General features: G+C 41.6%; 1 protein-coding gene across 1 annotated transcript; it reads right to left on the reverse strand.

The window, feature by feature from the left end:
- Positions 1-19,480: 19,480 nt before the first annotated feature.
- Positions 19,481-22,017, reverse strand: LOC127531240 (uncharacterized). Its single transcript, XM_051940026.1, has 2 exons — positions 19,797-22,017; positions 19,481-19,712 (listed from the first exon to the last, which is right to left on the reverse strand). The coding sequence occupies exons 1-2, from the start codon at positions 21,737-21,739 to the stop codon at positions 19,658-19,660; spliced, it is 1,998 nt and encodes a 665-aa protein (XP_051795986.1). The 5' UTR covers positions 21,740-22,017; the 3' UTR covers positions 19,481-19,657.
- Positions 22,018-24,516: the final 2,499 nt, after the last annotated feature.

Here is a 24,516-nt window from a genome sequence, read left to right on the forward strand (position 1 = left end):
TGATCTAATCTCCTGGCAGGAACTATCAAGGGAACAAAAACAAGTTTAATTTCCTGTGTCTTAGAGCCAGGATATGTACCTTGCTGCAGAGAGGTGTTACTAAGGCCAATGGGAGAAAAAAGCCACAGTAGCCATGCAGACAGACATTGTTGATATTATCACATTTTAATATTTCTCTTCACCAGACCGCACTGTTGTTCTACTTGGATCCATAGTATATACAATGTAGAGGACAGTGACACTTTATCTATCTGTGCAGCATCAGACACACGAGACTGTGTACTCCAGGCTGATATCTAGTACTCTGCGAATGTGGGACAAACAAAATTGTGATTTCTTTTTATTTTAACACTAGTGGTTTTGAAAATACCAATTACTAACATATATCTGACCATTAGTTTAAAGTGGAACTGCCCCAGTTCGGTCCTCATTAAAGATGTATAGTTGGCTTTATGTTCTGTTTAGAACCGATCAGCCAACAGCGATATTTCACATAATGGTTTGGACTTTTGGAAGACCATTATCTTTCACACATTAAAGATGTGAAGTGATGTCATAAAATTTCTGTAGTTAACTTGTATGACAGGTGCAGCTCTTCAGTAGATTACTAGTCATGGGCTCATGCTGACTAGTGAGCAGGTTTGTTGAGCTACTAAGATGGAAACATCAACATGTTAAACAAATGTGTCACTAGTTACGCTCGGTGGCTCACTACTGATGAGACACTCAGCTAGTTGAAGTAAACTCAACAGACAAAATAATGACCAGCATGCTTAGTCAATTTCTATACATGTGAGACTTCAACTAGTTAACAAGTGAGAAAAACATCAGTGTCACTGGTTAACAGGCTACTCCTTTTGGACCCCAATTAGTCTAACTAAAGGACATTTTGCCTCTAAGTTAACTAGTTAGCATCATGAGCCTCACTGATTAACAAAGAAAGTCAAAATGAATGCTGAACACCAGACAGCCTTTTTTTTTTTTTGCCTTAGCTAGTGACAATTAGTTAACTAGCTGCCATTGGTTAAGCAGTTGCCTCAGACCAACATGTTAAATAATGTGCTACTTGCAAATGATGATGTCTTGACATGACAAAATCCTAAGTTATGATTAGTTAGTATTTTGTATTTTAAATTGGTGAGTCAATAGGAAGTATCTGCATGCTTCCTCCACACTTGATTAGCATTTTGCCTTTCACAAATTCAGCAAATAAAAGATTTTTGACCTCACTAGTTGATTAGTTCAATAGCTTATATTCTGCACATTTCCAGGCTTATAGTTTCATTTTTTGGGTATAGTAGAATATGTTCATGTCCTCTATTGTTCCAAACCACATTATTTTTCTCATACTGTACATTACTGTTTGATCCTCTTATAACCCTTGATGTGAAATGTCCAATTTCAGCTCCTGGCTCTTTAAGGCCTCCTTTCCAAAATTCTGCTCTGATTGGCCAGACCAAAGCTAGTAATCTTTTGTAATGCACTGTAACCCTAGATCTATGAGTATAGGGATGTAGCTGTATCAGAAGTTGCTCTGTTTATTCTTTGTTTGAGGACCAAGTTGGTTGTTAGATTGGAATTATATAAACGAATTATGTTGTGACATAGATATGCAACAGCAAAAAATATCCAGAACTTCAAAGGAGGTGTTTTGGGCAGGAAAGAAGCAGTTGCCATGGACATTGAGCTTTGTAAGTTTGCATACACAAAAAAGTTTCTACATGCACAAAAAAGCTTTAAAACACAGCATAGAAAAGAGAAACAAACCCAAAACCATAACTTGGAGTCCTTAAGTCAAAATTTTCATACTAGTATCGCTGCACCTCATTAGCAGCATTTTGGCATTCACAAGTTAACTAGTGAGCATACTGGCTGCTACCAGTTAACTAGTGCAGAAAAATTGATGATCCTTAGTTATTTAGAGTGCTGAAGTTTTATCAGTTGACATGCCAGAGGTTTTACACTTCAGTAGTGTCTTTTATGATGCATATGTTGTAAGACTTTCAGAGTTAGTTTAGTCCACATGGCCTTTGGTGTGTCAAAGAGCTGACCAGTTGTTGTTTTGGTGCTACAAATGTGGTGCCGAGCATTACTGGTAAGGTGTCTGTTGGAACTAGTTGGAGAAAAGTGCAACTGGTGCTAAAAATGAGTGACTTGTAAGAGTTTTTGTTGCACTATAATGTGGAACAGACATCTGAAATAATGCTCAAATGTTCTGCTCTCTCGAAGATCTGTGAGTTGGGCAGATCTCCAACCAGACACTGCAGCAGGTGAAGACCTGTTTCATGTGACACTATGCCGAGCTCACCGAAGATGTGCAGAGCAGAACAAGAACATCATTAAGTCTACCCGTGTTGAGATACATGACTACTCTTATCAGCGGTAGGCCAAGATGGTGGAGGTGGAGTTCATCTGACTCACTGGAGAGACAGTTGAATGATATCAGGGACGACAGTAGTGACATGTCCAGCATATAAACATTCAAGGACTAAACATCAGTCTCATTTACTCTGCAATACAATTAGCACTAGCTACAATGAGTAACGTCTGCTACGCTGTCACCTCTTTTTACATACAACTCCTTTGCAGAAAGCTAATGTGATTTAATTTAATGTAATCCAGCCAGTGGTTCTGCTTGTGCTGACTAGTACTCTGTGAGTACCTTGAATATACAGATCAGTGATCAATATCTGCTTTCCTGGGAGTAGCACAATAGTGCACAAATGTGTGATATCATTGTCAGCTTTATTAGTTGTAGAGAAAAGTGTTAGTTCTAATACTAGGATGCACGCATAGAATGGCATGCTAGCATGCTTTTTTTTCTTATTATTATTTATGTACATTAACATTAGTGTAGATCTTTTCTTAAATTAATTTTCAGCAGTTGGGGGCAAATAGTCTACAGGTTTGAGCTATTATAGCTGTATGAAGTTGTTTTTAATTAGATTTACACATTCTATGTTCCATTTTTAACTCTGGCCTATCTCCCAATGTACCCAGTGATCAGTCTGAGACAGGCTTTAGGAAAATAAATAGACCAGAAGCATGTTTAAAAAATGTGCAGTTACTGCCATTACTGTAGCCAGCTGTTCCACAAACAAGCAAGTAAATGACGCATAGAAAGCTGAGAATCATTTGGAAAGCTTTAGCAGGCTTGTGCTGCTTGCCCAGATCTACATTCTTTTGTCAGACCCATATTCATGGAATGTTTAGAGTGGTGGCAGCAAGGGCAAAATTTATAGAATTTATAGTCACAAGGACCTCGATAAAGAATACCCATTTTTCAGTAAAAACAAGAAAAAGATGAGTGCGTCAGTGGATAGAAGAAGGTGTACTGGGTGCTCTTCAGGATCTAGTAGAAAAAATCCGTCCATGTATTAATAAAGGACTTTTAGGAACTCGGAGTGCCTCGGTTCTCTCTTCTTCTTTTTATCCATTTTTCTGTATTGTTTTCCAGAATTAATTTGCTTCACTGACATCAGCATTTTGACTGGGATTTGAGACTGTGAAGCAGCTTGGATGTGAACATTAATTCTCTCTGCTGTTTAAGACACAGGCTCAGTTCTTATGTCTGGATGGAATCAGTTATCTAAAGTGATATGATGACATGCACTTGAACAGGCTGTAGTTGTCTATGTGTGCCACTAGGTGTTACTAAATACTTTAATGTATAATGATGGAATGGAACTTGACTAGTACTTATTATAGTTGGTGTTGTCAAGGACTGCCTTTACCATAGCAACGGTAAAGATGTAATAAAGGGCCAGTAAATATTTTGGTCAAAGCCTGGTTCACACTTCTTCAACTCTTGGAGCTGTTTTTGCTGTCCACCACATCCGAAGGGCCTTTTGTTCCTGCGCTCATTTGGCGATGCCTTAACAAGGTCTCCTCGGCAATAGAATCCAAAACAAAATGTTGGCCTAATTGGCGCTGGTTAATAAGTTTATTTCAGGCACATGCTCGGGTTCCTTTATTATGACTCAGAGGAGTCTTGTATTCTCCCAGGGCTTTTGTGAGAAATTAAATGAAGAATACATTTTGCTAATGAAGCTGCAAAGGGAATATTAGAGAAAGAGATTGATCAAAGGGAGAATGTCGTTTTAAAGGTTACTTAGCATGGTGTGACTTGATTTTCAATTTCCTATTGCCCAGGATTTGGCCTCTAAATCTCTGTAAAAAATCAACATATTCTGCTCTCTAATGGATAGACTCATTTAGCATTCTGCAGCACTGTGTGAGCAAAGAGCGCCTGAAATACTAGAATATGGTCAGATAGATGTGAGTCACCAAGACTCAGTGGGCTCAGGAAGTCTTTAAAATAATGTAATGACAAATACAAAAGAAGACTATCAGTTACACTGAGAAGCTGTGAAGAGCTGAATTCACAGAAATGTGTTAAGCTTCTTACCTTTCAACAGATTCACTTTTATAATCAAAAACTGATAATGTATTTCTCCTGTATTTACAGAACTGCACTGTGGTGACGTATAGGCTTAGTTTCTCATTAAGGGTCGGGGCTTCTATTCACATGAGATCTATGTGTATTTTTAAAACCATAGAACAACATTCCAATACGTTTTATTTGCCACTGTGTTTCTCTTACCTTGACATTAACATTTATCATGCAGTTACACTACATACCTACAGTGTAAAATCTATTGCAGTTTCGTTCTAAATATTTTGGTATTGTGAAACAAGGCTGAAGTATAGGGAAAAAAAGAAGTAAACATTTTTACTTTTACTTGATTTTGGACAACTGTGGCACTCAGTGCTTCTCACAGAGACCTATATCCAGATTCACTCAATATTAGTTTTAACATTTAAATTGCCATTTGGTGACAATAACAACAGCAATAACAAAAAATGAAACATTAGTTTGTCATAATAGGTAATATTATAACCCACACTCTGATATTTTCTTAAAGCTAACCAAATTCTTTTGGTGCCTAGAACATAACTAAACCTCTGACATAAAGTTATATTGAAATTGTCAACCAAACCATGATATTTTCCTAAACCTAACCACATAGTTTTGATGACTGAACCTAACCTACTGGCAAGTAAGCTAAACCTTACCGATAATGTCAGGTCTTACTTTGTGGGGAGAAAATATGTTATTTTCAAAACTTCAATGAGAATGGACTTTAGTTGTATTGGAAAGTTGTTTTTGGGAGTCAGGGTTGGAGGAATAATGTGAAACCACTGACTGGATATGTTGCCTCACCCAAGATCATAATTCATAGTGCATCAGTGTTACTAGTTTGCTGTGCTGCATCCAAGCGGCAAAAAAAATATATTTTTACAGTTCAGACCAAAGAGGCTACAGGATGTGGAATGGAAAGGAAGACACTTTTTTTTGTACAAGAATAAATATTTCAAGTACAAATAATGAATGTAGCAATGACTCTGTTGGAGGACCACATCTTGACCACTCACAAATGAGGTGGATAACAATAATTTTCTTCATAACAACAAGGCCTAGGATGTATTAGATGCTAAGTAAACAGTTTAATGAGGACTAGCCTGCTATGTCCACATGAAGAGGTCAGAGCATCTCGACAACTGCAGACCTCGTTGGTAGTGCTCTAGGACTGACCTCCTACTGACAGTGGTCTGACAGAAATGGAGCTGGTCAAAACTGGTTTGCTAAAGGGCAAAAATGATTCTAGTCAGGGGGGCTGTAATGCTTTGGTTCATAACTGTTTTTTTCTTTGAAAAATGGAGTTATGATGTGATGTTGTGATGGGATGTTGGAGTTGATGTCAGAGGGTGCTTTCAATCCAACACTAAGTGAAAGGATTAGCTATGTGTCACAAGATAAGGATGGTAAATGATAGTTATTTTGATGAAATCTTGTTTGATGAAATTACGCAAAGGGGGAGACACATTTATAGTAAATACTGCTGCAGGAACGGGACTCAACTTAAGGGTTAATGAAAGAGGAAAGACAGAAAAATAGTACAAATAGTCTCCCTGATTGAACTTTAACAAATCTCCATGTGTCACACTTTGATAGAAAAAGTGCTGTGATAAAATATATTAAAATTATACAGTAAATGTTAAAGCTTCGCGCATTATGTAAAGTAAAAAGTTAGAGAATTTTCTGTAAGCATTTGATGTGTTCTTCTCAAAGGTTGAATCTGTGCTTCCTCTACTGACATCCTCTTACAGTCAAGTGGAACAAAAGCTTAAATTATGAAAACTCAAACATTTAAAATAAGATATTAAAACACTACCGAGCAGTGAACAAAAGGATTTCAGGCTCTGCACTGTGACTTTAATAGTGTGTGATTGTTAGCTCAGCTAGGAGATCCTCATTATACATCAGGTTAGACTTCACAGCAGAATACAGAGACTGTAGGATGTGGAAATGTTCTAAATGTTCCAGCAAAGATTAGAAATCAAATCCCTGTACGGAGTCACAAAGGTGTGGGAAAACACAATCATTAAATATGTATGTTGGAAATCCAGTCGGTCTTGTATCAAAGACTTAGAAAAGAAAAAGAGGAAGAAAAACAACATTTCTTTTTTCTTTCGTTCTTCACTTGTTTTCCTTTTCTTTTCTTTTTTATAGGAACATGAGCGTTGCTGCACAGTCTGATTCATTTAATCTGGGCCTCCTGCGGGGAGCATGTTCCCAGGAGACACCGTCTGGGTTTGTTGGCTAATTGGAATGATTTAACCACAGAAATCTGTATGGGGGAAAAGAGCCTCAATCACTGTCTCTGCTGTGCTGGAAGGAAACCAAACATTTACATGCTCATTATCATCGTCAGAACTCTAAAAATAGCATGTGGCCATCACAGGGTTATGAAAGTGTCACTTGAGATGAATGCACATCTCTGACATGCTCTTTCTTCGCTACATGTCCACATCAGAATATGACATGTTAAGACTTTTTAAAGTTTACAATCCTAACAATCTAGACTTAAAGATAGCCAGCGTTAAAATTTTGAACTGCATAATTAAATTCAACAATATTTATGCAAAAAAAAAAATTAGGAACAAGAGTAACTAACAGTCATGTGGGTTCCCTGAGGATCTGATTCTTTGGCTACACAATCCTTTGAAACAGAACTGAGATGATTGCGCACTAAAATCTATGTTATATTTTCCTACAGATATTATCAACGTGCTTCGTGCACGCTTAACAGCAGTTTTGTATACAATCTTTGTTCAGAGACAAAAATAAGTTGAGAGTCAACCACACACAATGGCATAATATTTGACATTGTCAAATAAAGGCGCAGCATTACGGTCTGGAGGAGAGGGGAAGCTATGTGGGATAAGTAGAGGGGTGTGTTTGCGATGCACCCCTCTTCAAGCTAAGTACCCTCTCTATTCGTTTTAACCATGTATTTTATCAATAGATTTTATTGCTCAATTTCTTTAAAGGAATAACTTCACTTTAGCCTCACCGTTGAGATACTTTTAAGCTAATCAGCCGACTTATCAGGAAGAGTGTCTTCGACAAAGCTCTTGTGAACAGTGGAGTGACTGTCTCCTTGTTATTAACCTCTTTTTAGAAGAAAGTTTAGAAGGGTGCCATCGGACTTCGGAGCTAACAGACATGGAGAGCTCCAGGGAGACTTCTAAGAATATTCAGCAGGAGTGTTCTCCGAGAACAACTGCGTCTGCTGTCCTGGTTGGTGCAGATGAAGTGCCTGATGGTTTAGTGGAGCCCTCAGTAGGGCAACAGTGTGGTAGGTTGTCGAACTCTCAGATTCTGTCCATCCTCGAGGCACATTTGTCGTACCTCCCTGATGATCGACATAGTGACATTGTTGGTCTGATTCACACTCAGATTCACACTCACCCCACTTTGTTTGGTGATGTGCCTTCCTGCACTCATGTAATTGAGCATGACATTGATGTTGGAGGTGCTATCCCTATTAAACAACATGCATACTGTTGTTCCATGGAAAAATGTGAGAAGATGAAAAGAGCGGTTGATTACTTGGTTGAAAATGGCTTAGCCAAGCCCAGTTGCAGTCCCTGGAGCTCTCCATGTCTGTTAGCTCCTAAGTCTGATGGCATCCCTCATTTCTGTTCTGATTTCAGTACAGTTAATGCAGTTACTATACTTGACACATTCACGTTGCCTTGCATAGAGGACTGCATTGACAGCATTGGTCCAGCCACCTTCACCACTAAACTAGATCTACTGAAGGGCTACTGGCAAGGCCCACTAACCCCCAGGACCTCTGAGATATCAGCATTTGTTACACCTGACCACTTTAGATTGACAGATTAGCAGATTGTGCTGGGGGACGTACCAAGCTGTAAAGTATATCTTGATGACGTGGTAGTGTACTCAAGTGATGGGACAGCCATGTCTCTGGTCTGAGAGAGGTGTTTCAGTGGCTTGCTAACGCTTCGCTAACAGTCAATCTTGCAAAATGTGAGTTTGGTAAGGCTACAGCAACCTATTTAGGGAAACAAGTGGGACATGGGCAGGTTCATCCAGTTGATGCAAAGGTTGCAGCGATGTTGTCCTATCCAGTTCCCACAACCAGACGTGAACTGAGACGGTTTCCAGATATGGCAGGGTATTGCCGGTGTTTTTGTAAAAACTTCTCCGTTGTTGTTGCCCTCCCTGACCAGGTTGTGTAGTCCTGGAGTGACATTCCACTGGAATGCCGACTGTGAACATGTATTTACTGCTGCAAAACCTCTTCTCTGCAATACTGCTGTGCTCACCGCTCTTAACTTCTCCTTGCCTTTCAAACTGGAGGCAGATCCTAGTCCTGGAGCTGGTGCTGTTCTGTTTCAAGACGGTGATGGAGATGCGTGCCATCCAGTGAGTTACTTTTCCACCAAATTCAAGCGTCACCAGCTGAATTACTCCACCATCGAGAAGGAGACGTTAGCCATGTTGCTCGCCCTGCAGCATTTTGACGTATACGTTGGCTCCAGTTCAACACCAGTGACAGTCTATACTGACCACAATCCCCTCATTTTTCTGGCGCAAAGGTATAATCAAAACCAGCGGTTGATGCGTTGGGCCCTATTGGCACAGAACTACAACCTTGAAATTAAGCACAAAATAGGTACTAACAACGTGGTGGCTGATGCTCTGTCCCGGGGATGAATAGTGGCACATTATAGGAAATCGACTACAGAAACAGGTGGTAGACTTAGATGGAATGAATGTGAGCAAACAGATGTGTTTGTACTTATGAGAGTGGTGTGTTTAAGAAGGTAAGGTAGGTTGTGTTCTTTCTTCTCTTTTCCCTGTTCCCAGATATGGCCAGTGGGAGTAGCTAGGTGCCCCTGTCGCTCCGTACAATCAGTGAGAATGATTAAAAGATGAGCCAACCTGAGCGTCATGGCCAGTGGGCCAGAACAGCTGCCAGAGTGTGGTTGTGTTGTTGTTTTGCATCCTGCTGAAAGACAAGTGTCTAGTCGTTGAAGAGCTGTGCGATGTGACCAACTTGGTACTTACGAAGCGTGCTTTGTGTTAAAACCGGATGAATAAATTTCCTGTGGTTGATGTCACACAATCAGATTTAATGCCTTTGTTTCTGTTTCTTCTTTATAGTTATTAGTAAGTAAGTAAGTTAGTACTTACTTAGTTATTACTCCCCTCATCCCCAAGTTCTTGGGGACGTAACACCGTCTATAGCCTTGGAGGCCACGGAAAGGACAGACAGAGACGGGAAGAGGACAGAGCCACTGCAAGAGACTTTAGGCTAAGATTTTTAATTCTCTGTTTTGTTAGAATAATCCGTTACACTTTAATTTGAGTCTGTGATTTTCAACTCTGCACCCCTCTGATTCAAAGAACCTGTATAAGTTTTAACTGAGTCCGAGGCTCTTCGTTGCAGTTTCAAGAGGCTCAGGCACAGGAATGAGATGGAGGTGAGCAGATGTAGAAACAAGTTATTTACAAAGGTGGTCAGTTACAGGAACAACAAAAACTTACTGGAAAACTAAACCGGAAGTAGGATCGATATACTAATGTAAACAGAGGCTACCACTCAATAGTGTCTGTTGGACTATACAAAGAGACTTAAACGAATCAAGATAACTGACCCACAGCAGGTACAACCTGCAGGAAAGCAGAAACTAAATACTCTCAAGTCAATATGAAAACTCAATAAGCATAAACAGGAGTAACTAGACCTGTGATACAAAGTGCTAAACGGAAGAGTGACTGCACTCACTAGAATATACTTAATTATCAATAATACTAACCTGAGCTGAAATTTAACATAATGCGCGAAGCTGGTGTTCTAGATAAAAAACTACTGAAACACTACACTCACAGGAGAACTCGAGCTATACAAAAATATAGAAAACTATGAACAAGACCACATGTAGTCTGAGCTTGCACGGACTGGGACTTAACTGAAAGTGGGAGGCTTTTGAAGGACAGCTGAGCTGAGGGAAACTACGAGGGTGGCGAATGGTAAGAGGGTTGCTTGGCGTGTGGCTGATGGTCCACGGCTGTGATGGCAGGCGAAAGGCAGGGGGAAGTTGTCAGAGATGGTGGAGGGAAACGGTAGATGCACCAGATGACTGTCTGGGAAGGTAGTTGGTTGTAGTATGGCGGGCTGGTGAGATGAGGGGTCCAGGAAGCCAGAAACGAATGGTGCATGAGCGGGAGGCAGTCCAAACTAGGGAGAAGCAGAAACAATAGTTACAGGAGTTCTTGAGAGTAAAATGGCTGGATTGGGTCAAAGACTGACTAGTGTCAGTCACGGTCTGGCATCAAATGATGAGTGGCGTCTGGTTATATTGTAGAAGGGCGGTGTCCTGACTGGCTCCGATCCACCTGCTCGTGCTTCTGCTGATTACTGATTATGGATTGTCCTCACCTGCCACTGCAGCCTCTGTGCCATGCACACCTAATAAGGAAAACAAAGTGGAGGGAAGGAGGGACCCTATCCGGCCAGCAGGGGCAGGTCTGACACTCTTTTAATCCTAGGTGATGACTCTAGTGGGCGTGCCGCAAATGCAGGCTGTCAAAATCTGCCGGCTGACACGTCACACGCTGTCAGTGAGATGCTTCTGATGAAGGCGAGAGCTTTTGCTGAAACTGTCAAGAAAGGTAATTAACATCTATCTCTTTACCTTATGTCTGAACAAAAGAACTAAAACTAATGTATTAACAAGAAGACATGATGAATGTTTTTGAGCTAAAAGCATTTTCAGTTTCTTCTAAAGTGATCTATCATAGGATGGCTACGCCAATAGCTGTTAGCCATCAGCAGGACCGTTGTAGCTAACGTTAGCTCTGGTGCTAATAGCAACATATTTTACATTGAGGTGATATCGTCGGCTTTAAGTGATGCAATGATCAGAAAAGTCTTTGTTGCACAATTTGAAATGAAAATTTTCCTCCCAACAAGCTCAGTGTGCTCTCGTCTTCCTCTACTGTTCACCAAACCTCTTTGTACACTGATGTCACTCCTGTGCATCTTCTTCACGGCTGCAGACCATAGACTCAGGGGCGGGGCTTCAGGGGGGGCTGGGAGGGTGGTATGTCCCCGGCCCGGGCCCCACATGGGGTGGGACTTGACAGAGCCATGCCACTACTACTGCTCTGGGGAGCTCGAGAAAGCGGGCCCTCCCATGACTTGTGTCCAGAGGAGTACACTTTGAGAACACTCTGTTTGACAAGTACAATGTTTAAACAGGGTTTCCCAGTCAGGACTGACTCATGGTTGCTAAAACCTTTACAAGACCGACTGATTTTAGTGATGTAGTACGTGTAAAATATTGAATAAAATGTTGTACTGCATGACTGGCTTTATTTTCACTGTCACATTTAACTTTATAGTGCAAATTTACTAGTGCATGGCTGATATTGTCTCCAAGTGCATTTTGGGTAAAACTCGTCATCAGTGTCCACAAACATCTTCATCTGTCACTTGTCAACAGATTTCAAACTCGATAGAACATCTTTATGGACTAAGCTAACATGAGTGGCACTTCATATAAGCATAAAAGTGGAGTGGCAAAGCGAAAAGAAAAGGAAAAACGAGAGCAAGGAAAAGCCAAGTTACAAAAACTGGACATATTTTTTGTTCATCCTCCGGGAGATGAATCCAACTTTTTTGTTGGCAGCGATTCAGGCCCGCCAAAACTGCCAGCACAGCCAGGAAGCCAGGTTAATTACAGGTAGCAATTCAAACAATCACTATACACAATGTGTGAGTTAGTTGTAAACTGTTCATGATTGTACATTTTAGTAGCTCAGCCGCCGAGCTTACATCCCCTTCTTTCTCTCTTGGCGGTAGAGCAGTGATGTCAGGGACTCAGCAGTTGCTAGCTGCTCCAGGGCAGAGCCAGACCTGGTGCCTGACGAACAGCCCCCCTCCTCACCCGTGCTGAACACTGGAAATGAAAGCAGCAGCAGGTCTCCTCCCGCTATAGATGACATGCAGGCCGCGGAGGATAAAAACCCTCCTCTGGAATGTTTTCCGTCTGATCGGGCCAATTTTGCTGAAAACATCCAGGATGCCAACATTAAAAGATACATCCTTAAGATGGGCCCATGCAGACCCAAAGGTCCATTTCCCACTGATAACGAAAATCGGTGTTTTTCGGAAAGTTATTACACCTCTACCACTAAAGTTGGGATGAAACTTCCACGCAGCTGGCTGTGCTATTCCCCCAAATTAGACCGCTGTGGAAACTCAACAGCACAATAGACGTAGCCCAGCCGCGCTAGACGACCCACGGCAACAAATTTAATTTTTTGCCAGGGAGGGTCTAGTTACCCTCCATAAGGCTCAAGGCTGCATTCTCCTAAAACTGGCCGGACGAATCACCATGAAGTGTAGTCAGAAGGCGGGCGTAACGAAGTGACGATTCTGACAGAAACAACCGGCGCACAATAAACAGTTATCTTTCGACTCACTTTGGCCACAGCCCTTAAAGATTTGAAGCTAAAATTCAACTTGAAAGATAAACAAAGGACGGCACTTAAGTGTTTCATTGAGAAGAAAGACGTATTTGGACTTATGCCGACGGGATATGGCAAATCCTTAATATACCAGTTGGCTCCGCGGCTCCGCTGGTTGGGAAGCTAATGGGACTTAGCCACAATCCGCCGGTGCTCTCGGAACTACGTCAGTCTATTCGTTGCGTTGATTGGTTGTATACCTACCCAATTGCTGCAGAGGGATTTGATAGACAACCTTTTAGCCCGCCTCCCTCCCTGTCGAGCTTCCCTAGACCCTTGTGTCGTCAGAAACATGGGTGTAGCATGGCTAGGCTACAATAGACGCTGAAATTGAGAGGAATGTGCATAATGCAGCCTTGTTTTGGAGACAGGTCCTGGAGCGCATTGTAAATGTCACTCTTACTCTGGCTTCATGCAACCTGGCATTCAGGGGGCACAGGGAAGTTCTAGGTCAGGGAAATTCTGGCAACTTTTTGTCAATAATCGAGTTATTAGCGTGCTACGACCCTGTTTTGAAAGAGCTAATCAACCTACCAGAAGGGTCAGTGAAATACCTAAGTCACCAGATTCAAGATGAGATTACTTACATCTTGTCTCAACATGTGAAAGCTGACATAATTAATGAAATAAACGAAGCCCCATTTTAGTCCATTATCATGGACGCAATGCAAGATGTGTCAAAGATAGACCAGCTGAGCCAGCTGTACCGTTACTTAACTGTTGTTAAGAATGACATGGATATAGCAACTGTTCGCCAGTCTAGCCTTTTTTAACCCTTACCTCAGGTTAAATTTGGTCCAGCTCTCCGTTTAAAGAGTTAGATTCTATCTGCCTATTAGTATTCCACCTAACAGGTTTCAGCAGAATAATTAAGCTGGAGTCGAGAGACACTCGCCCAGGTTCTAACTGCCTTGCTTCCGAACGTCTCACCCCTCTTATCTGATAAATGCTATCCCACTAAGCAGCCTTTCTAAGTAGTAGAATTGATCTATCAATCACGTTCGTCATCGGTCAGCTTCTCTCTAAGGACTTGCATGCACTTGGTGCTATTCCTGAGTTCGTTTTAGAGGTTTGGAAAGAACTAACCTCAGGGGTAATGTTTAAACACTCTCAATTTGGACTAAGGAACCTTTAAGAACCATTGGATTGAATGCACACAATCAACTTAACTTTTTACCACGATGCAGACTTTCAGTGGTTTATAATAATTTCATTAGGCTTCTCTTTAAATGCAATAAAGCGTTTTATTAAGCAAGTTTAGCAAGGGCACAGCATCAATTCATGATTAAACAATTAATTATTTTTGATTAAAAATTATACTGAAGTAACTAAATTGAGCGTACCTGACAATCTTCTCTAATTATTAAATTTGGGAGAGAGAGCGAACAGCGTGGCCACTACCGTATCACTCGGTCTTGCCTTGCATCTGGGAGGAATCCTCAGTTGTCCAGAGGACTCGTTACGATGTCTTCTTGGCGGACAAAAGGATCTTTTCCCTCAGCAGGGGGAGTGGAGGAATCCCGTAAGCCAATCGTGGTCTGGCAGTTATCTTTGGAATCGGCTGGAACGTTAGTGCTTACGGCCCAGCTGTCTTCTCTGTGGTATGGTGGTGATGGAAAACCCTCGTCTGTTGAGGCTGTGGTGGGTCACTGGGTCTCCCAGCCCCGGGGAGGGGAACAGCCCAGTGCTGTTGCCTCCTTTGCCTCTTCGGGTGTAGTCGGTTCTTCCCTCTATTGGTTTCTTCTGGATAACTGCAGAACCTCTTGGGACTCTCCGTTTGGCAGAGTGTGGTCTTCGCTTGTTGAACAAAGTCAGAAAAAGACTTTGCTTCCAACGATGTCCTCAGCGATCTCTGGAGCCTAAGTCCCGCGTAGTCTTCCCGTCTCTAGGGCAATAGAGGAAGGTGAAGATTCTTCAGAACTCCGGCCAAGTTCCCTTTGCAGCTCTTCTGGCAGCTCCGGCGAACATCTCCCGTATAATGTCTCTGCGCTCCCCTTTTTATACTCTCTCTCCGGTTCTACTAACACATACACCGTTCCACACACAATTCTACCTTTTGGTACGCCCATATCCTTGACTCATAGGTTTAAGACACAACCTTTTTCCTGTTTACACACACAACAGTTGCATAGAATCACGTGTTTTACAGCAAATACATTTAACACACACATATTTCAACAGATCTTTCTGGGTTTTCCCAAACTTCCCCTTTTTCTGAGCAGGTTGCTGTGTCACTGTGGCTGCCGAGTCATGGTGATTGTTGTTCTCTGCACTTCTGCTTTTGTAAGGCTTACACACAGAGCCTGTCAGGCCTGCACACACACATACAGAACCTAAACAAGGATTACTTTACACAGAATCACTTCTTAAATCATTCTTCTTGATCTTAAACATAACAAATCATCTGTATCATCACTTTAGTCAAATCAAATCAACATTCTAGAATATATATTGTTCAGCAAGCATAATTATGTGGTTAACTTATAATGTTTCTTTATTTGTCTGCTTCAAAACCTTTGGTACCTTAGGGCCATAATAAGCCTGAGTCCTTTCTGAGACCTCAACATCTGCATCTTACTTGACACAACAGATATACAGATCAATGAAGTGTTTTGGGGTTTTGAAACGACTGTGGGCTCATCAGCGTCAGAGCTTGAAAACCAAATGCTGGGCTCTACAGAGAAAAATGGAATAGATCTGTCAAAATGCCGCGGACAGGGCTATGATGGGGCCGCGAATATGAGTGGTGCGTATTCAGGTGTACAGGCAAGAATAACAGAGAGGAAGCCCCTTGCCCGTTATGTTCATTGCGCTGCTCATAACCTCAACCTTGCTCTCAACGACTCTGTTAAAAATGTCCCTGGAGTGAAGCAGTTTTATGACACTGTAGAGAACCTGTACAACTTTTTTGGTCACAGTATCAAACGATGGGCGCTCCTCAGTGAATTAATGACACTCGAGAGCAGAAGTGTCACATTAAAACACCTCTGTCCCACTCACTGGTCATCTCGACATGATGCACTTTTGGCATTAAGGCACAGATATGGAGACATTATAAAAGCCCACATCAACATATCCCTGACCAGTGACAAAAAAGAGGCGCGTAGTGAAGCAAGTGCGCTCAAGAATGCTATAAGCAAATTTTCTTTCATATTTTTGGTCAACGTGCAAACCAAGACTCTTGAGTGTATAAATGCTCAGCCCGGTCTCACGGGGATTCGTGAAACTGTCACGTCAGTTTTTGTTTCGGTTTCGTGCGCACCAACACGATGTCGTCATGTTTTTCGTGCCGCTCACCACGAGCGAAACCCACTGTGGTAATCACATCTGAAAGTGGTTTATACCGGCGGATTCATGACGATCTAAGCTGTCTATCGGCGTTTGCGGCCGCCGGACATTCTTTAAATTCCTATGCAAATTAGGTGGATTCATGACGATTTAAGCTGTCCATCGGCGTTTGCGGCCGCCGCCACGGCCGCCATTGCGGCCACCAGACATCCGGCCGGAGCAGCGGCCGCGGTGGCGGCCGCAAACGCCGATGGACAGCTTAAATCGTCATGAATCCGCCGGTATAAACCACTTTCAGATGTGATTACCACAGCGGGTTTCGCTCGTGGTGAGCGGCACGAAAAACATGACGACATCGTGTTGGTGCGCACGAAACCGAAACAAAAACTGACGTGACAGTTTCACGAATCCCCGTGAGACCGTGTTGAAATGCTGCCTCACAGTTACTGCAAGCTAAGGATGTGGACATTCTGAAAGCATCTACTCTTCTGCAAAACACCATCAGTGTTTTGATGGAGTTTGGGAGGCATTTTGATGAGGTTAAGTCTACCACTCTTGCTCTAGCTACAAAATGGGGAAATCAAATGCAGTTTGAAGCAACCAGGGCCAGAAAAGTTACACGTCACTTTGATGAACTTTCTGAAGACAGCTGCCTCACTGATGCAGAGAGAAGCTTTCGGGTGAACGTTTTCAATGCCTGTCTTGACATTATCATCCAGCAACTGTCCCAGAGATTCACCAGCTTAAATGGAACTGTGAATATATTTGAGGCAATTCACCCCAACACACTGCTGCAAGCAGGAGATGAGGAGTTACACGAAGCTGCCCGGTGGCTTTGTGAGCACTACCATCGGGACATCGCCCCCAGCTTCCCTGGCCAGCTGCTTTCTTTTAGAACCTGTTTCAGGGACCAGCTAAGAAAGCAAAAATCTGCTGTGGATCTGGCAAAAATGCTCCTTGTTAACCACCCAGCAGTAACTTCTACATTCAGTGAGGTTTTCACCGCCCTCCTTTTATTTTTGACTCTTCCCGTCACTGTTGCAACCCCTGAGCGCTCATTCTCCAAGTTAAAACTCATTAAAAAACCACTTGAGGAGCACAGTGGGACAAGAGAGACTGAGTGGACTTTCCATATTGTCCATAGAGAATGAGAGAGCAAAGAAAATGGACATACAGAACATCGTAGACGAGTTTATGTTGTTTTATTAAGAGTGGCCATATGGCCTAAAGTTTTTGTTGTTCTCTTGGTTTGTTAAACTGCATGTCCATTTGATAGACTTCTAAATGACAGTCGCTCTCCGTGGTGCCGAAGCTTGTAAGCCCCACTGTTGCGGGCATGTGTATGTTGTAAAACTTTATTATTTGGGTTTAAAGGGCCCGGTCATTTGCCTCGCCCCCGGCCCGGCTCTGACTTGTTCCGCTAGTGCATAGATTGTATGCTGCATACATACTTTAGGTTCATTACCGCCACCTATTGGGCTGGAGTGTTCATCAGTGTTACCGTTGTGTCACAAATTAGGGAACTGAGAAAGGTGCGATTAAATGTGTCAATTTATTTAACGCATTATTTTCCCTGTAATTATTCAATCGAAATTAACACGTTTAAAGTCCCAGCCCTAATATATATATATATATATATATATATATATATATATATATATATATATATATATAATATACACACACATTACTGTTTAAAGTGTGGGGTCATTTTGAAATGTTATTTTTTTCAAGCCATTTTTTTTCAATGAAGATAATCAGAACGACAGATTTTTAATGAAATATTTATATAGGGGTACAGAGGAACATTTATAGCAACCATCACTCCTGTGTTCCAGTGCTACGTTGTGTTAGCTAATCATGTTGAAAGGCTAACTGATGATTAGAAAACCCTTGTGCAATTATGTTAGCACAAAAAAGTGAGTTTTCATGGAAAACATGAAATTGCCTGGGTGACCCCAAACTTTTGAACTATAATGTATTGTTATACAGATTTGTAAGATTAATACTTGAGTGAATGCACTTCGCTGCCACTTGTGGAATAGATTGGTGTATCTACAGCTCATGCTTCTCACACATAGAGCAGAGCTGCAGTGACAAGAATCCAGCCAGCTCTGCGTGATGGACGCAAATGCTTTTCTCTCCAGATGGGTGAGAGGCTCTTGAGAGCTCCAAGCTTTGACTTTGAAAGCAAGCTTGGCATATGTAGCGCTTGCTCTCTTTATACTATAGAAGAGCAAGGCCCTGGGTCCTTGATAACCAAGCTGTTATATCATATCCCTTTGTCACACTAAGAGTAAATACACAATACTCAAATAATTAAAATAGCAAACATTTATATAGAACTGATTTTTTGGAAAAATAATAAAATAAAATGAAAATCAACCAATATGTCACATTCACATATACATATGAGCCCTTTATGAGTACCAAAGTAAACTAAAGCCGGCAAAAAAAATAAAAGCAAAGTTCAGGCCTGATTCCAGGGGTAGGCTCCAGTCCTCCGCTCCTCTCAACATACGTCAATAGGTAGAAAGCTCCTCGCCAATGTCCGTCCTCCTGCACTTGACTCCTCTTGTCGCCCAAAAAAATAACAAAAGGCGGCTCACACGTGTAGCTAGGAAGTCCTTGCTGTGCTAGTAAGGCTAACAGCTAGCCACTGCGTTCCGTGCGTCAGTCCGACGACACAGTTCATACTACACGGACGGAAAACGGACGAGCCGACGTCGGGTGGACGGTCGGACAGTGTTCTTCTCCCCCATGTAGCCGTTACTTTTACTACAAAGCTCACCACTGTCGGCTTTGCCTTTTTCTCTTGACTTTTCGTCTGCTTTCTCCCTCGTCCGCTTTCCTCCTCGTCCGCTCTCTTCTCACTTCTTCTTCTCTCACTCCTCCCCGGACCGCTCGATCCCCCTGCTGGCCATTTCCGAAAACTACACCAGTCTTCCCAAATTAACTGCAACATAACTGTTTACACACAGAACATGTTTAACAACACTTACCAAATAAATTTACGCTGTAGAAATTAAAATAACACACAATTTGTAAACATAAATAAAACATTGAACATTTTTGAATACCTGTTCTTTCATATAAGGAACAATGAAACTTAGAGTGTTACTAGGGTGACCAGATGGCAATGACTAAAATCCGGGACGCTGTGCCGGGGGGGGGGGGGGGGGGGGGGTACACTGTTTTTCTTTTTTCTTTTTTTTAATTTTATTATTATTATTATTATTATTAATTTCGAAGACATTTACACATTTATTCCTTTAGAAGTTATAGTTTTATTTAACAACAAGCATTGTATTTTGACAAGTTGCCCAACTGAAAACAGTTCATTGTAGGCCTGCTTAAAAACAGAACAAAAAAAAGGTAATTTTAATTCATTTAAACTCTTAGCATAGGCCTAATTAATTCATAAACTAAAATCTCTTGGCAACGGTTTTTATTAGATTATGACGTTTCTCCCATATCTCTGCTGCCACGGGTGTTGTCTTCATTTGTTTGCCTATGAGACAAAAAAACGGGAATCAGTGACTGTTATTATAACAAGGTAAAGGGTAAAACGCATCTTTCATAGTCTGGCTTCTACCTCGAAGGAGGCTTTTGTGACGACTCGGTGCTGTTGCTGTATTTCGCGGATGATTTCACAGCAAAGAGGGCCTTCTTGTTCTCCAGGATGAATTTGTAGAACTCTGCACAGGTCATAGCCAGATTCATTTTAATTTTTATCTCTGCACGGACAAGCTCCATTGAACACCTGTTTCGCACGTCAGTCCAAGCGCCTTTCATGATGGAGAAGACCCGCTCTGAGTAAGCATTGCTCACAGGAACGCTGAGGACGAAGGACAATAATTTTGTAAACTGCGGAAACGTGGACGGGGTCTTCAGTACTTGGGCCCAAAGATCGCCAACTGAGTTGCTGCTCGTGTCCAGATGGGCCAATACATTCTTCAGAGCGCAGTTTTCGTTATAGAGCTCATCCAAGTCCAGATGCTCTTCCATGTTAAGAGCGCACACTGCGTCTTTAAGTTTACTGTATCTGATCTCTCTTTGTTCCTTGATATTTAAACACTGTACATTGTAGAGATATCCAGTTTGTGAAAAGTCGAACCACTTCTCCAAGTAATCCACAGCAACTTGTAAGAAAGAGCTAAACTCTTGGCGTAGCCGGTCAACTTTATTGCTGGGAGAGGAAGCCATAATATCATCCACTTTTGTGCCAAAGAAAGCGTCGTTTTTGCGCTGCTGCAGTTTGACTCGGAGGTCGTTCATCACTCCATATACCTCAACTGAAGTGAGACTGTTGCTTTCAAGACTGAGGACAGCTGTGGAGAATATTTTGAGAACATTCTGAAGGAAGAAGAACGTGATTTCAAGCTCATTTGGATCATCTTGTTCGCCATGCTCGTGCCCCTTGAGCGCATCCCAAATGGCACGGGGGCATTCCTCCTGGCCCAGCGACAAAAAATAACTTTTCACAGCAGGCCAGATGCTCACCAGTCGATTTATTGCAGGGAGCAAGCTCAACCAGCGTGTGGGGACGTGGCGTAACAAGGTAAGATACTCCATATCAACAAATTCAAACATTTCTTTTAAACTGGCAACTCTTTTTGCGGAGCAGCTGAAATGGTTGAATGATTTAAGAACTATGTTTTCAACATCGACTTGTAGCACATTGCAGGCCCTTTTAACTGCATTGTGGATGATGTGAGCTGGGCAGTTTGCTGGGATGATCTTGCTGTTTTTCTGCTTTAGATTTTGGTAAACTGAGTGTCGCTTGCCATAATTTACTGGCGCATTATCAGCGGAGAAAGCTGATACGTTGTGGATGAGGAGGTTGTTTTCCTTTAACTTTTTTAACAACATGTCAGTGATTGCATCCGCACTTTCCTCTGCCTGTTCATAGAAATCCAGCACTCTGTTCTGAATGCCTTGCTCTGGGGTCCAAAATCTCACTGAGAGAGGAAATGTTTTCACATTGCCTTTATTTGAAGCATCAGTAGCGATAGAAAAAAAGAGCTGCTCTGTGCCAAGGCTATGGGTGAAGTCAGATGCAAGAGGAGCCAGTACATTGGTGACAAGGGCCTCTGCTTTGGTGCGACCACAGCTTATGAGTTTGGCAATGGCTGAATCTTGGTACAGTTTTGGTGTCAGTTTCATTGCGCAGTCAAGGGACCGGTATGACTGCTGATGAGAAACGCAGTGAAATACAGAAGTTAACTCTGCAGCAGCAACCTTACTGTACACTGAGTCATCCTGTGGCTTGAAGAATGATGATAGCAAAGTGTTGGTCTGTACAGCGTTAGTGTTATTTACATGCTGCTTGCCGCTAGCGTGAGACTTGAGGTCTGACTCTCCCCCGTGAGAAATACTAAAGTCTTTTCGGCACACTTTACAGAACGCCTTATTTACATCCCCAAATGCAGCCGTTACCCATGTATATTTCCTCGTCCATTCCTCTCGGTATTTGCACAGACGTTTTTTCTTTGCTGGGGGTTCATCAGATTTTTCCGGAGCATTGTTCACCTCCATTTTAACAATGAATGTGTGTTAGCATAGCATACATTTCGCGCCTATAAAAAATATAATACAAACGTCATAATTCATGCGCGAGTGACCACTGCGCAGGCTGCAGAAGGCCTGAGACATGAAGGCCTGAGACGAGACGGCCAGGCAGCGGCCCGGCAGTCATGTTTTTGGACCGTGATAACAGGTGTATGGCTAATTTCGGGACAATTAGAGCAAAATTCGGGATCCGGGACAAGCGGCTGAATTTAGGGACTGTCCCGGATTTTCAGGGACGTCTGGTCACCCTAAGTGTTACACATACCACTTCCGTGTGTTGAAAAATATGTAGATGATATTTATCTGAGCAGAGCACAACATCTATCATTTGCATTCAGTGGCTGGAGCAAGGCCAGGCCAAGTAAATATGCATGCTTTCGGGAACTGGGCTCTGGACGCTGATAGCATGTGGGATAACCGGGTGGTTGACTACACTAGCAGAAAGGCTTGTGGTGGATGCTAACCAGAACATGTTGATAATACATTTTACAAATTTATGGGGGAAGCGGTGAGGGAGAAATCTGACAACTCAAGCAGAGAAATTAAACAAATTAAGTTTGACTTTGCTATCCATATGATTAATTTCCCCCTCCATTTTGAAAATTATCAGAAGTCACTGTTTCAAAAAAAAAAAAATCACATCAGTGACCTCTGATCTGCTGCTTCTATAGTTCAGTTTGTTTAAGATTACACAACTGATATCACGTTTTTTTGTAAATGTATTGATGTTTTCTTTTTTTGTGATCAACACACACACACATCTTCCTTTACGACGGGTGAATCATACAAAGATATTCATAATATGAACAAAAAAACAATCCTCACAAAATAAATAAAGGATAAATAATTTCTAAAAAACAAAACAAAAAACAAAAAAACCCTGTCCAGGTTACTATGTGCAAGGTTGTACAGCAATAAATACAATAACAAATCCAATGCAAAGTGCTGATTTCCTCCGTCAAAGACATCCACAGAGATAGCAATACATACATAATGATTATGTACAATACAGAATATTTTGCAGGATACATATAGTTATGTGATGATCTTTCTGAACCACACAAGGACACTAAAAAAAAGCAAACAGACAGACCATTAGGTGTTACATTGTGATTATAGTTGCAAGCTAATCCAATACCACTGTACTGAATAAATTAGACCAGCATAAGATATTTTCAGTTTTGGCCCCATGAATTCGATTCGAGCAGCAGAGAGTTCTAACTAAATGATATCTCTGTAGGACAAGAGCCATTCCCTTACAGTCAGATGCTGCACTGATTTCCAGCAGTGTCTTTATGGCAGCTGTAACACCAGCTAATAATATTTGACAATTATTAATTGTCAGGTTAAGTTCAGAAGTATCATCTAGCAGAAGCAGCCTTGGAGTGCAGGGTATGGCTCTTCCAATAATATTTGAGAGTGTCTTTGCAACATTTTTCCAGAACTGAAAAACCTCAGGGGATTGCCACACCATATGGAAAAAAGTGCCAATAGTATTATCTGGACAAAAATGACAATATTGATTGTCTTTCAGTTTCATTTGATGTAATCTCCTGGTATACAGATAGGCTTGATGGATAATTTTGTAATGAATCATTTGGTGATTGGGATTTCTGGATGAGAGGGAAAGGTTTGACCAAATGTGATTCCAATCCCACTCTGAATGATCCCTCACCTCAGTTTTCCAGAGCTGTTCAATAGGCAAGATTTTGTGTGAAGACTGAACAAGAAATTTGTATAGGTCCGAGACAACACTAGTGCTTTTTGCTTTGGTCAGAATGGAGTGGAGAGGATGATTTTTTAGCATACATCCCCAAGGAACCCCATGAGATCGCATAGCGGTACGTAACTGTAAATAAAAGGAATAAAGATGAGCCTGGCAAGTTGTAGCATTTTTTTAAGTCATAAAATTCTCTTAATCCGTCCTGTCCTATGATATCCATAAAGTTGTGAACCCCTTTGTGCTCCAGTGGAGGAAAAGAAATTGGCTTCTTATTGATCAGGAGAGAGTGGTTATGAAAGACTGATGTTTGGAGAAAGCACTCTTTGTCTTTACCCAAGTGCTTATTTACTTGGTTCCAAACGGACACTAGATGTACAATAATAGGCCCATACTGACTATTAACCATTTTTAGAGGCAATTTAGAATGTAAAAGAGGAGGCATGACATAGGGTTTTATTCATTCTGCTTCAATAGGCATCCACGCTGCTGGCTTATCGGTTTTGGACCATAAGTTGAGTGATCTTAATACAAAGCACCACGAGTACCACTCAAAATTTGGGAGGCCTACACCTCCTGATGATTTAATTCTGATTTGATTCTGATATAGTTGACAATTTCATTCTTGGCTTTTTTTGTTCCATAAGTATTTATTTATAAGAGAGTGCAGTTTTTTTTAATAAAAGCCTTGTGGTGGAGCCAGAGGAAGCATAGAGCTGATAAAATTTATATGTGGCAATAAATTCATTTTAATTACTGATAAACGAGCCTGGAACGACATCAGGAGAACACCCCACCTTTTAAGATCCTCATCTATGGCAAGCAGCATCTTTTTGTGAAGAAGGATTAGTAAAAAACCCCTAGGTATTTGAAACTTGTGGCAGTAGGGATGTTAGAGAAGGAACCAGCCATGCCCGTTGGACCCAAAGGCATAAATGCAGACTTCCCCCAGTTTACCCTGTACCCTGAGATATTTCCAAATGTTTCAAAAATTTTAAGGAGATGTGTTATTGATTCTGATGGG

Source organism: Acanthochromis polyacanthus, chromosome 20, assembly GCF_021347895.1.
Source record: "Acanthochromis polyacanthus isolate Apoly-LR-REF ecotype Palm Island chromosome 20, KAUST_Apoly_ChrSc, whole genome shotgun sequence".
NCBI classification, from domain to species: domain Eukaryota; kingdom Metazoa; phylum Chordata; class Actinopteri; family Pomacentridae; genus Acanthochromis; species Acanthochromis polyacanthus.